General features: G+C 45.8%; 1 protein-coding gene across 1 annotated transcript in view; it reads right to left on the bottom strand.

Moving 5' to 3' along the window:
* KPNA7 (karyopherin subunit alpha 7) overlaps positions 1 to 11698 on the bottom strand; it is a 37751-nt gene extending 26053 nt beyond the window's left edge. The window contains exon 1 of the mRNA XM_038539443.1: positions 11477 to 11698. Within this exon, the coding sequence (XP_038395371.1) occupies positions 11477 to 11519 (43 nt within the window). The 5' untranslated portion in view covers positions 11520 to 11698. The remainder of the gene's footprint in view (positions 1 to 11476) is intronic.
* Positions 11699 to 12680: the final 982 nt, after the last annotated feature.

The following is a 12680-nucleotide window of genomic DNA, read 5'->3' as shown; positions in this document are numbered from 1 at the left end:
TGGATCAAAATGGAAATTGGAACAAAATTTCACATATTTATTCAACTGTGGCACCTGGCTGGCTCCGGAAGTAGAGCATCCAACTCTTGATTTCAGAGTTGTGAGTTCAAGCCCCACACTGGGCATGGAGCCTCCTTTAAAAAAAAATATTTGGGATGCTGGGTGGCTCAGAAGTTAAGCATCTGCCTTTGGCTCAGGTTGTGATCCTGGGGTCCTGGGATGGAGTCCCCTATTGGACTCCCCACAGGGAGCCTACTTCTCCCTCTGCCTATATCTCTGCCTCTCTCTCTGTGTCTCTCATGAATAAATAAATAAAATCTTTCATTTCACATATTTATTATTATTTTAATATATTTCACATATTATTATTATTATCTTTTATTTATTTATTCATGAGAGACAGAGAGAGAGAGGGAGAGAGACGCAGAGACACAGGCAGAGGGAGGAGCAGGCCCCATGCAGGGAGCCCAATGTGGGACTCGATCCCGGGACTCCAGGATCACACCCTGAGCAGAAGGCAGGCGCTAAACCACTGAGCCACCCAGGAATCCCCAAATAAAATCTTTAAAAAAATGTTAAGGGGCATATGCTTCTAGAAACTTTGGGGTGTCTGCCTGGCTTAGTCAGTGGAGCATGCCATTCTTGATCTCAGGCTTGTAGGCTTGAGCTTCACGTTAGGTGTAGAGATTACTTTAAAATGAAATCTTTTTTAAAAACCCAAATATTTATGGAGTCCTCATTGTGTGCCAGGCCCTGACACACAACAGTGAATAAGGTGACCTGGTTCCCACCCTCCTATCAGAAGCAGAGATGGGCCCTCCCAGCAGAGGCAAAGCAGGACCACAATTGGGACAACACAGGCAAGGGAGGTCAGGGAGGGCTTCCAGGAGGAGGTGGTGCCAGAACCAAATCCTCAGGAAAAGCAGGGATTAGCAGGTGAAAAACTATGAGAAAAATGCTCCAGGCTGAGGGAACAGCATAGGAAAAGGCACTGAGGCAAGAAAAATGGCCATGGTTCTCCCGGGAACAGAAACCATTCAGGATTGCCAGAGGGACAACAGGATCAGGTGCTAGGCAAAGGTGACCTGGTATACAGGGGAGGGGGCAGTGGGAGCCGTCCACCCTGGTCCAGGCAGTGAGGGGTTACACTGTCTGTAGGGGATGTTAAACCAATGATAAAACCAACTACAAGTCTGGTGCTTTTTATCATCATGAGCCAGGAATTCTGAACAGTGTCAGTGAGCTTCACCACCTCATTACTCACTTTGAAAGCTTTTGAGTCTGGGGAGGGCAGTGGGGAGACGACCCCCAAGGCTTCAATAGTGCTATTTGCATGGCTTTTGCTTTTTTATTATGGAAAGTTCCAAATCTGTAAAAATAAAAAAAACACTACAAACAAATCCTCAAGTACTGGTCACCCAGGTTCCATAATTACCAACACCATCTTAATTTTTCTCCCACCACCTTTTTTTTTTTTTCCCACCACCTTTTCAACTTTGAATGTATCAATATTTGTTGGTGTGTGTGGGTTTTATTTTATTTTATTTATTTATTTGAGAGGAAGAGAGAGAAAAAGAGAGATTGAGAGAGAGTACAGGCTCATGAGCAGGGGGAGGGATAGGAGATGGAGGGGAAGAGGGAGAGGAAGAAGCAGACTCCCCGCTGAGGCTCCCTTTCCCAGGACCCTGAGATTGTGACCTGAGCCAAAGTCAGATGCTTAACAGACTGAGCCACCCAGGCGCTCCTATTTGTTGGTGTGTTTTAAAGGAAATAGAATTATATCAGTTCACCCATAAATATTCAGAATGAATCTGTAACACATAAAGATGAAAAACTAAAACCAAAATACCACAATCCCTCCTCACGAAATCCACAATCCTTTTAGTGTGTCATTTCAGAATATTTAGGCTAGCCTTGGGGAGGTGAGAGGCAGATTCTCTCCAGGACAGGGCCAGAGGGAGGAGGGGCAGGCAGGGGGTGGGGGTGGTTGGTGGCACCCTGGTTCCTGGAGGGGAGGAAGGGGAAAAAGCCAGGCTCTGAGTGAGTGAAGCATGGAGTTTCAGGGTTGGACGCTCTCATTCAGGTGCCTGGAGGACATTGAGGTGGGGATGCAGTAAAAGCCAGTCTGTTAATGCTGGGGCAGGACTCGGTGACCCACTGGACGTGGTGGTGGGTAACAATGACAGAGACACATAAACTGGTGCTATAGTTTCCTTTTTTTTTACTTTTTTTTTTGGTGCTATAGTTTCAAACTGAGGTGGCTGATGAGTGGTGATTATCAGAAGAGAGGGCATTCAGGATGACATATAGGAGGCCTGAATTTGTGGGGTCAAGGCTATCAGAGGGACTGGCCCAGGCCCCCAGCTCTGCTCCTTATCATCTCTGTCCCCTCTTTGGTTGTGCCCCTTCCCCTTCAGGCTTCCCTGTCACACAGCTTAGAGGGATCCCTTTAACATGGATCTCAGGTTATACCCCTTTGCTGCTCAAATACTTCAGCATGCTCCAACATGCCTACAATCACCTACGAGGCCCTCTGTGCACTGCCTTACCCCCCCATTCTGTTCCTTCTAGCCTCACTCCCACTCTCACTTCCAGCCATCCCACCCTCCTCATTGCCCCTCAAAGGCATCAGGTCCATGCTGGCCTCAGGGCCTTTGCACCTGCTGTTCCTGATGCCTCCTTCACTTCCTTCAGGTCTTAGTTTTTAGAGACCATTCCTGGTCACCCTAAAATCAAACCTCACCCTGACTTTGACCTCCACCTTGCATTCCTGTCCAACTGCCTAGCAGTACTTGTTAAGATTTGAAATGCAGAACATTTACTTGCTTATTTCCCATCTCCTGCTCTACCACCAGCCCCCCAGAACTATGTCAGCTCTATGAGGGTGGGGGTGTTGCCTGTTTTACTCACTGCTTTATCTCCAATGCCAGGAAGAATCATTGCTCATTATATTGTTTGAATGCATAAGTGGGCACACTGGCCAAAGCCAGGCTTTCCCTCTTCCCCCACTGCATTATAAGTGTCCCTCCTCCAACACCCACAATGTACCCAGGATGACAATGGGCATGCTCAATAACCTTCCCAAGCCAAGCATCAAACTGGTGTTCTTTGAATAAACCTAATCAGCGTGCACAGGAGGGCCTTCAGGTGCTACGTAAAGAATTTAGAGAAGCAGGAGGAAAAGCACTTTGGATGGAACCCAGGTGCTCAAATGGAAGTCATTTCATCCTCGCCTACACCTAAGCCCTGATCATGAGTAAAGGCCACACCATCCACCCGGTGGGGAGCCCACTCCCCATCTCCTTCCTCCCTCAGCTTCACCCTCCACTGAGCCTCAACCTCTGTTCTGCTGACCTGTCAAGGTGACACTTGCTCGCTGGTCAGGTGACACTGTCCTGTAACACCCGTCCGACAAACTCTTAAGTTAAATTTTCAAGAAGGAATTAGATGGATGGGTTTACTTACCTGGTTTGTTTAAGTAAACCTTAAGTGCCTCGACTCCTCTGATGTAGTAGGAATTACCAATCCTGTTTCCTGGGGCAGGAAACCGAGGCTGCCGATATTAACATGACGTGCCTGGGGTTACATGATGGAGGAAAACCGGGTCTGTGTGGTCCCATCTTTGCCTCTGCTCTGGGCTGTGCTGGGATGGTGCCTGATTTCCTTCCTAACTCCCTCCCTCCCCTCTTCCTTCTTTTATGGTGGTAACATACAATATAAAACTGACCATTTTAATCACTTGTGAATATACAGTTCAGTGCATGCAGTACATTCACGTTGCTGTGCACCTGTCCCCACCATCCATCTCCAGAACTTTTTCAACTCCCACACTGAAAGTCTGTCCCCATCAAATGCTAATTCCTCAGCCCCCTCCTCCCCCGCCTCCCATACCCCTGGACGCTCAACGTTCTACTTTCTGTTTCTATGAGTTCGAGTCCTCTAGGGACCTGACGTAAGTGGAATCATACAGTATTTGTCATTTTTGTGACTGGCTTAGTTACACTGAGCATCAAGCCCCATCCGTGTTGTAGCAGGTGTCAGAATGTCCTTCCTTCTGACTTCTTTCTTTGAAACAGGAATGCATTTTTTTATGTTGTTGTACTTAACATTGTTATTCATGGTGGCATCCCAAGTGCAGGGGACAGGGCCCATATCCTCCCAGGCAGGGAGGAGTATTTATCGTTGACTTTACCTATAATGGCCAGTGCAGAGGATCCCTGAGTGGCTCAGCGGTTTGGCACCTGCCTTCGGCTCAGGGCATGATCCTGGAGACCCGGGACCACGTCGGGCTTCCTGCATGGAGCCTGTTTCTCCCTCTGCTTCTCTCTCTCTCTGTCTCTCATGAATAAATAAATAAAATCTTTAAAAAAAAATAATGGCCAGTGCAGGGTGGTAATAAAAGCAGACTGGTTTCTAGTCACTTTTCATTATTGTTTCAAATCCTCAACAGTCAATGTACTGCCTTGTTCTCCTATTCTTGGCCAACTACTCCCACCATCCCCCCAACTTGGTACATCACGGATTATTTATAAATGCCTATTCATCATATTATGATATAAAAAGAGTTTAAGAAAAAGAACCCTGGAATTGGAAAGCTGATGTAACAATTCCTCAGGGGGTTCAGGAAAAGTTCTGTTTGAGGTCAGCCTTTGGGAATCTGCTGGCTCCTGACAAATGCAGCCTTCGACTTGCTTGGCCTCTGCATGTGAGAGCGTGTGTGTGCCTGTGTGTACGTGGACACACACATGTGTCATAAAGTCCCTGGGGTCTAGAGAAACTTTAACTTCCCAGGATGATGACCCTTATGGAGCTAATTTTAGATTCTTAGTAGATGCTATTTGGCCCAGAAGCAGGAGATAAGGAAAGGGGATGTTAAGGAAAGTGAAAGGCAGGGTGGGAAGACAGCAAAAGAAAACCGAAGGCTTATTATTCATCCGTCTGCGAGCTCTCTGGTAAAATCAGAAACTGAATTCCTCAGTGCTATAGTTACTTCCTAAAAGCATGTTCTATTTATTTAGTGGCCTGGTCCAGCCCCACTGCTCCCAAGTCTCCTCATCTGCCTGATTATTCTAAGCATTTTCATTTCTGGGAGGATGGGAGCAGTCTACAGATGTTCCTCCTCTCTGGGCCTCTGAATAGGAGAGGCACAGATCACACCCAGAGCCCACGGTCACGTGTGGCTTTCATCTGAAGCTCACGTGACTAAGGAGCTGGGCCATGGACAAGGCTGTGTAGGGACCAGCTACTTGGCATCCATTCTGTGCTGGCTCCGCAAGGTGCAGGAGTGGATCAGACAGGGTCCCTGCTGCCAAGGAACTTAGAACTCAACTGTCATCACTTGAACACCTGGGCTCTGATAATCACGAGATCTTCCTCTCTGCATTAGTATCTCATCTTGTAACAACTTAGTGAGGTGGATATTATTATGATCCCAGATAAGGAAGTGAGGTAGGTATTTAAAGACAGCACTGTGTGTCCAGTGCAGTGCTTCCACTCCCTGTGATGGCTCCATGAAAGACATGTGGTGGACATGTTCTCCTCACAGAGTACTGGAAAATAAGGTCAAGGTTCATCCAACCCAGTCCCTGGCTCCAGAAGGAGCACCTGCTAAGTGGACAGATGGATGAGTGAATGGATAGATGATGGATGGATGGATAGATGGATAGATGGATAATGATGGATGGATAATGAATAAATGGATGATGGTTGGTGAGTAGATGATGGTAGATGATGATGAATGATGGATGGATGGATGAATGAATGGATGGATGAGTAGATGATGGATAATGGATAAATGATGGATGGACAGATGATGGATGGATGAATGAGCGGATGATGGATGGATGATGGATGAATGGATAATGATGGATGGATGGATGGATGGATGGATGATGAATAGATGAATGAGTGGATGATGGATGACACATGGATGATGGATGATAAATGGATGGATGGATGGATGGATGGATGAGAGATTATCCAGCTGAATTGGGGTTTGAATCCACCTGGGCTTTTCAGACACTAGGCTTTATTCAACCTTGGGAGACTCACAGAAAGTAGAGACTCTCTCTTTTGGAAAAATAAGAATAAATGCTTCTTGACAAAGAGGTGTGATGCCAGGGGCATGAAAAGTTGGAAATATTTTTAGATATTTTTGAAATAATAAAATAAAAATGGTACTTCAGTGCCAAATAAAATCAAATTGAGATATAAGTCTAAGCGCAATATGAAAAAGAAAGAAATTCAGCTGGAGAAATTGATTTCCAGCAGCTTTGACCCTCATATTTCTGGGATCCCATGAAATTCACCATTAATGAAGAAATCTCCAGTTGGCTTGGAATTGGAGAAATCCTTGTCCAGGTCCTGGGTTGTCTCTGCCTCAGGAGGAAAGCACTGTGTTCAGAAGAGCCCGTCTTAGGCCCTCTCTTTCAGAGCCTGCAAGGAAGATTCCAGCAGTGGCCTGCTGGGGCTCACCCTTCCCTGAGATGACCCTACAGGATTCCAAGGGTCTCTGGGGCAAGAGGCTATTTCTGGGTCCCAGGCTCTGTATCCATGTTTGGTCTTCAAGGAGCACACTGTGAACTTTCCTCCACCTGCCAAGGCTTCTTCCCGCAGCCCTCCTGGGAGGACACTGATCCCCTTTCCTCCAAGATGGCAAACAACAGCTGAGAATGTAGCTTCTGGACCTTACCAGGAAGTGCCCTGCAACCACCACCCTGGGGCACAAAAATGAAGGGAGCCTCTTGAGACACATCGATCAATGTTTGTTTCCTTTTCTTTCCCCTAAAGAAATAATTCCAGATCCTGAAAACAGTCCTTCTCATTGAAAACACTTTAGACAACAATGATATGTTTAAAGAAGGTTTAACTTGGGGCACCTGATGGTGGCCTGGTCAGTTAAGTGGCTGCCTTCAGCTCAGGTCATGATCTCAGATTCCTGAGATAGAGCCCTGTGTCAGGCTCCCTGCTCAGCAGGGAGTCTTCTTCTCCCTCTGCCCCCTCCCTCTACTCATGCACTCTCTCTCTCTCTCTTTCTTTCTCTTTCTCTCGTTCTCTCACACTCTCTCATTTTCAAATGTAAGTGAAATCTTTAAAGAAGTTTAACAAAAAAATCACTTGAAATCCTACCACCCAGAGCTAGTAAGTTTGACTGAGCATCCTTTCAGACAAGCTCCTGACACATCTGTTCACACAGTGCCATTTTGCAAAAATGGCTTCAAGCTCTTCTATATTCTTTCTTAAAACAAACAAACAAACAAAAATCCCAGTGGTATGCAGTGGGCTTTGTTGAATGCCAGTAAATATGAATTCACACTGTCAGTTTAAAAAATATTCATTGTACTTTATTTATATTTACATTATATTATTTGTTATTATTTATATTTACTCTATTAACTAATTCCCTGTGGATGGACATTTAAGTTGTTTCCAACATTTTGTGGGGGGCCATCTCAAAGCTGCCTGAGAAAGAGGAGAGAGTAGGAAGGATGACCCTTGGGCTTCTATTTTTTTTTTTTTTTAATTTTTTTTATGATAGTCACAGAGAGAGAGAGAGAGAGAGAGGCAGAGACACAGGCAGAGGGAGAAGCAGGCTCCATGCACTGGGAGCCCGACGTGGGACTCGATCCCGGGTCTCCAGGATAACGCCCTGGGCCAAAGGCAGGCGCCAAACCACTGCGCCACCCAGGGATCCCACCCTTGGGCTTCTAAAGAGGTTGACCAAGGGGCTGAAGCGGGAGCCTGGGCAGTGCCTGGGGAGTGTGTAGCTCTGGGCCCAAGGCTAGAGGTAGGTGCCAGAAGCCTCAGGTTTGTCTCAGTGGCTTTTCCAGATCAGAGGGTTCCAGAGCCTGAATTACCTACCCTAGGGGTCTGGGTCCAGCCCATCCCTATTCCACCAACCTAACAATAACCCACACAAACTGTGAGGAATGTGGAGCTGGGACAGAGAAGTGGCAATGTGATGCCCCCTAGGGGGCAGAGATCAAGCTGCTAAGGACATAACTCTGCAGACACCTGCCGAAATCAGCTAAGGAACATGGAGGCATGATAAATATATTCCAATTCTGTTCCCTCCCTTCCCACCTCCAGCCCCAAACCAAGTCATCAGAACTCATGGCTCCAACTCTTGACCTGGCTCAGAGGAGCCCAACATGCTCTATGGAAGCATCCCAGGAAATAAGCATTAGTAGATAAAGGTGGAATTTCTTGGGGTCTCCATTCTGTGTCACTTGGGAAGACCCTTAACAGGTAGGCAGTATAATCCCACTTAAAGCATTTTCAAGACAATCCACAGACTAAGAAAATTTTTACAAAGTACATATCCAGCAGTGGTTTTGTATCTAGAATATACAATTCTTGAAATTCAGCGTTTAAAAAAAAAAAACCCACAACTACCTGATGAAAAAACACAGGCAAAAGATCTGAATGAACACCTCACCAAAGAAGACATGTGGGTGGCAAATGAACATGTGAAAATATGCTCAACATCCTTAGTTGGGGGTAATTAGTGAAAAGTTTAAGAAAGCATTTTCAAAAAAAAATTTTTTTTAATTAAAAAAAAAAAGAAACATTTTCAAGTCCATAATCCCACTTGATTGTTCCATCAGTTCTGGGAGATTAGTAGTCATTTATTATTATTATTTTTTTTATTTCCATTTCATAGTGTAGAAATGAAGGCTTGTGGAGGTTAAGTCACTTGCCCAAAGGCAGAACTGTGACTCAAAGCCATGGAATTTTTTCCACTTGGGAGGTTCCTGTATTCTTTTTTTTTTTTTTTTTAAGATTTTATTTATTTATTCATTAGAGACACAGAGAGAGAGGCAGAGGGAGAATCAGGCTCCCCAGGGATTGCCTGATTTGGGACTCGATCCCCAAACCCTGGGATCATGACCTGAGCCAAAGGCAGATACTCAACCACTAAGCCAGCCAGGTGCCCCAGGTTTCTGTATTCTAAGAACATTCTAGAAACAAGCACTTAGTATCCAATTGGACAAGGCCACACTTCTCATTTTAAGCAAGGACAGAAGACCATGCCCCAAGCACATATCCCCGCTTACCACCACCATGGATAGACAGGCCAGCCTCAAACAGGAGAACCTAGCATAGGCCTGCCCCTCTAGGTGCAGGAAACGTACCAAGTGAGTGACTGTTGAATGTCCAACAGTAGGGGCTCTCGTAGGCTGGAACCTACCCCTGTGGACCTTCTGCAACTGGCCCTTTGCTTCATAGAAAGGGATGCTGTTCCAAGAGCAGCTGGTTTCCAGCCCAGGGCCTGGCACACACAGCAGGAAAGCTGTAGCTTTGGCTTCCTGGCCCTGGTTCTGGATGGGAGTTTGATTTTCTTCAACATACCTTGACTGAGAACTCTGTTATAGCTGAGATTCTGGGTCCTAATCCTGGGAGTGGGGCACTGAGTGTTGGGGTCTCAGGCTGGCACAAGATTGACCAGATACCACTCCTCCACTTTTATCTTCTGTGTCTCCTGTGCCCTCCCCAGCGTTTCCTCCAGAGGCCAAGGGGCCACAGTGCAAAGCCCTCAAAGGCAGATAAAGCATCTAGTTAATTGTCAATCAGTTGCCATAGTCTAGCAAAGAACTTAGTGCAGAGCTCACAGAACTGGGAAAAGGAAGGAAGGTGGGGGACGGATTGACACATAAGGGCCAGCAGCTCTATTTCCTAAGCTAGCTGTTTGCAGGCAGGGCCCAGTTCTCCGTATATTAAAGTCCCGGTATTTCTGGATGTAGATGAAATAATAATTCCCATCTCGACTACTATCTGAACACAGTATTGTACTGTGTTCCCACCAGACAGTTCTGGCTTTCACTCATGCAACAGATATTTATTGACCATCTAATAGATACCAGGCACTTGATGTACATGAACTCACTTCATTCTTGGAACAAACCTAGCTGGTAAGTACCACTACCATCCCCATTTTACAGACAAGAAAACTGAAGCATGGAGAGCTCACTAGAGGGGCAGACTCAGAAAATCTGGTTTCAGAGTCCAGTGTTTGATCAACATGCTCTGCTTCCCAGGCCAACCCCAGCCCTTGCCATGCTTACATTCTACAAGGGAAAGAGCCCAGAGATCTAGTATATCCGTAATGCACTGCTGAGAGTTGTAAGTGCTAGAAAGAAAAATAGAGCCATGTCGCAGATGCTGACTCACTGTGTGTCTTTGGGCAAATTGCTTCACCTCTCTGAGCACGTTTTCTCATCTGCTAAAAGCAGGTCATTACTCATCGGCCCCACCCATCTACCCAGACCCTTGGAAAGATCCAAATGGAGCTAATGGACACGGGAACCCTTTGTTCTTATCAGTGTATCAATACCAATCCAGGACTCTAGGGATTTCCGCCCCCCACCCCCGGGGGATTTAAGTCAGCTTGCTCTTAGAGAAAGGCATAACTAAACATCCAGATATCTTTATGAGCCAGGTAAGTCCAAGTCCAAGGCTATTCTTACTGTATTTTTAAAAGCAGATAGCATTGTGTGTACCCACCTGCTTTTGGAAGATGATAGTTACCTGACACTTACTTTGAAGGCCTTCTCCTGGCCAAGCACTCTTACAGAAATGGAACTTTCTAGAACACTGGCCACTAAAAACTCCCTGGTGAAAAGCTCAAGAGAGACAGAATGGCATGTGCTAGAGATCTTGTGTTTGCTCCCCATCCATTCCACCTTGTGCTATGTCCTGGGAGGCTGACCTCCACTCACTGCCTCCCCACGTCTCTGCTCTCTAGCCTCTGGTTGAGTGCGGCCATAGGAGATGTGAAGAGGAAATGGGTGAGTAGGTCAGGAGATTCAACCAAGAGCCTGGCCCCTGTGGGGTCTGGCTGGGCAGTAGCCAGGCCATCCCCACGAGGACTACACTCTTCCCACTTTTCCTACACTTTTCTGGGATGTGGTGGCTTCCCCACTGGCTCTCCACAGCCCCCATCAGTTCTCCTTAACCTTGCCACCCCTACTTAAAAATCTCTCCTTTAAGCTCCAGACTGTGACCCCATGGGAGTGTGCTCTCTCCTACTGGGGCCCAGGCTGAAAAATCTCCTGCCAGGGAACATTCCTTCCCAGAATCACTGTGAGCAGGGTCCTATTTCTTCTTGCTGACCCCTGCTTTCATCAGCCAGAGGATGAAGATCGTGTGGGAGTAACCTGGAAGTACCCTGGCTTTGGCTGGGGCATTCTAAGGATGGACTCTAGACCCCAGCTCCCCCTGCAGCCTCTCCTGGATAACTGTCTTCTAAGGACCCCCAGGAAGTGGGGTCTGGGAAGACCTCCTCTCCTGCTCTCCCCAGAGAAGCTCCACCTATATCTGTTGACAAATCAGACTTCTGCTGCTAAAAAAAAAAAAAATTAAAAAGAACCCTGTCAGGTGACCAGAATTTGGGGAGCAGCTGATTGGCAGGAATGGCACCTCAGCAGCATTGACCTTAGCCATGCTTGGAAGCATCTCAACCAAACTCTTATTTTACCTTTGGGGAAACTGAGTCCCTGCTTGAAAGAAGTGTGGTCCATCCTCAAGTGTGAAGTATTCAGGCAGAGCAGGTGCTAGTGAAGATTCCATGTCATAATTGCTTATTAATACAATTCTTCATTGAAAGATTCCAGTTTTCAGAAACACAATAATAATGCCACGGGGATCAGTTGATAAAAGGAAGCCTCTGCAAACATTAATATGTATTAAATCAAAAGTCCAGTGGTTATTATCTTGGTAAAGTAGCTGCTTCCCAGGCACAAACCCAGAGAGACAAAAAAGGAAATCAGCTCTGTGCTCACTGACCACTAAGATGGGTTCCTCTTTCCTTTAAGAGTGAATTAAGGCATCCATAACCTAAATATAAAATCTAAAACCATACAACTCTTAGAAGAAAATGAAGGAGCAAATCTTCATAACCTTGAATTTGGCAGTAGCTTCTTAAATGCGATGCCAAAAGCACAAGCAACAAAAGAAAAAAATAGATAGCTTAGACTTTGTTAAAATTAACTTTTGTGCATCAAAGGGCATTATCAAGAAATTGAAAAAGCCTACAGAATGGGAGAAAATATTTGTAAACTACGTATTTGATAAAGATCTAGTATCTAGGGGCTCTTGGGTGGTTCAATCAGTTAAGCATCTCACTCTTGATTTTGGTTCAGGTCATGATCTCAGAGTGGTGAGATCAAGACCCCTGTCAGGTTCCACACTGGGTGTGGAGCTTGCTTAAGATTTTCTCCCTTTCCTTCTGCCCCACCCCCCCATCACTCTGACACACACTCTCTCTTAAAAGAAAAGGATCTAGTATCTAAAATATATAAAGAACTCTTATGACTCTACAACAGAAAGACAAACACCCAATTAAAATATGGGCAAAGGACTTGGATAGACATTTTCCCAAAGATATGCAAGTGACCACTAAGCACGTGAAAAGATGCTCAACATCATCAGTCATTAGAGAAATATAAAAACCGAAGTAAGATACCACTTCATACCCACTAGGATGACCATAATTTAAAACAAAACAAAAAGGAAAGTAACAAATGTTAATGAGGATCTGGAGAAATTGTGAAGCACTGGTAGGAAGGTAAAATGATGATTCAGTCGCTGTGGAAGCAGGTGCTTCCTCAAAAAACTGAACATAGGGGCCCCTGGGTGGCTCAGTCAGTTAAGCGTCTGGCTCTTGGCTTTGGCTCAGTTCG

The sequence above is a fragment of the Canis lupus genome, chromosome 6 (assembly GCF_011100685.1).
Source record: "Canis lupus familiaris isolate Mischka breed German Shepherd chromosome 6, alternate assembly UU_Cfam_GSD_1.0, whole genome shotgun sequence".
In the NCBI taxonomy this organism is placed as follows: domain Eukaryota; kingdom Metazoa; phylum Chordata; class Mammalia; order Carnivora; family Canidae; genus Canis; species Canis lupus.
This window is presented reverse-complemented; position numbering and strand designations above follow the sequence as displayed.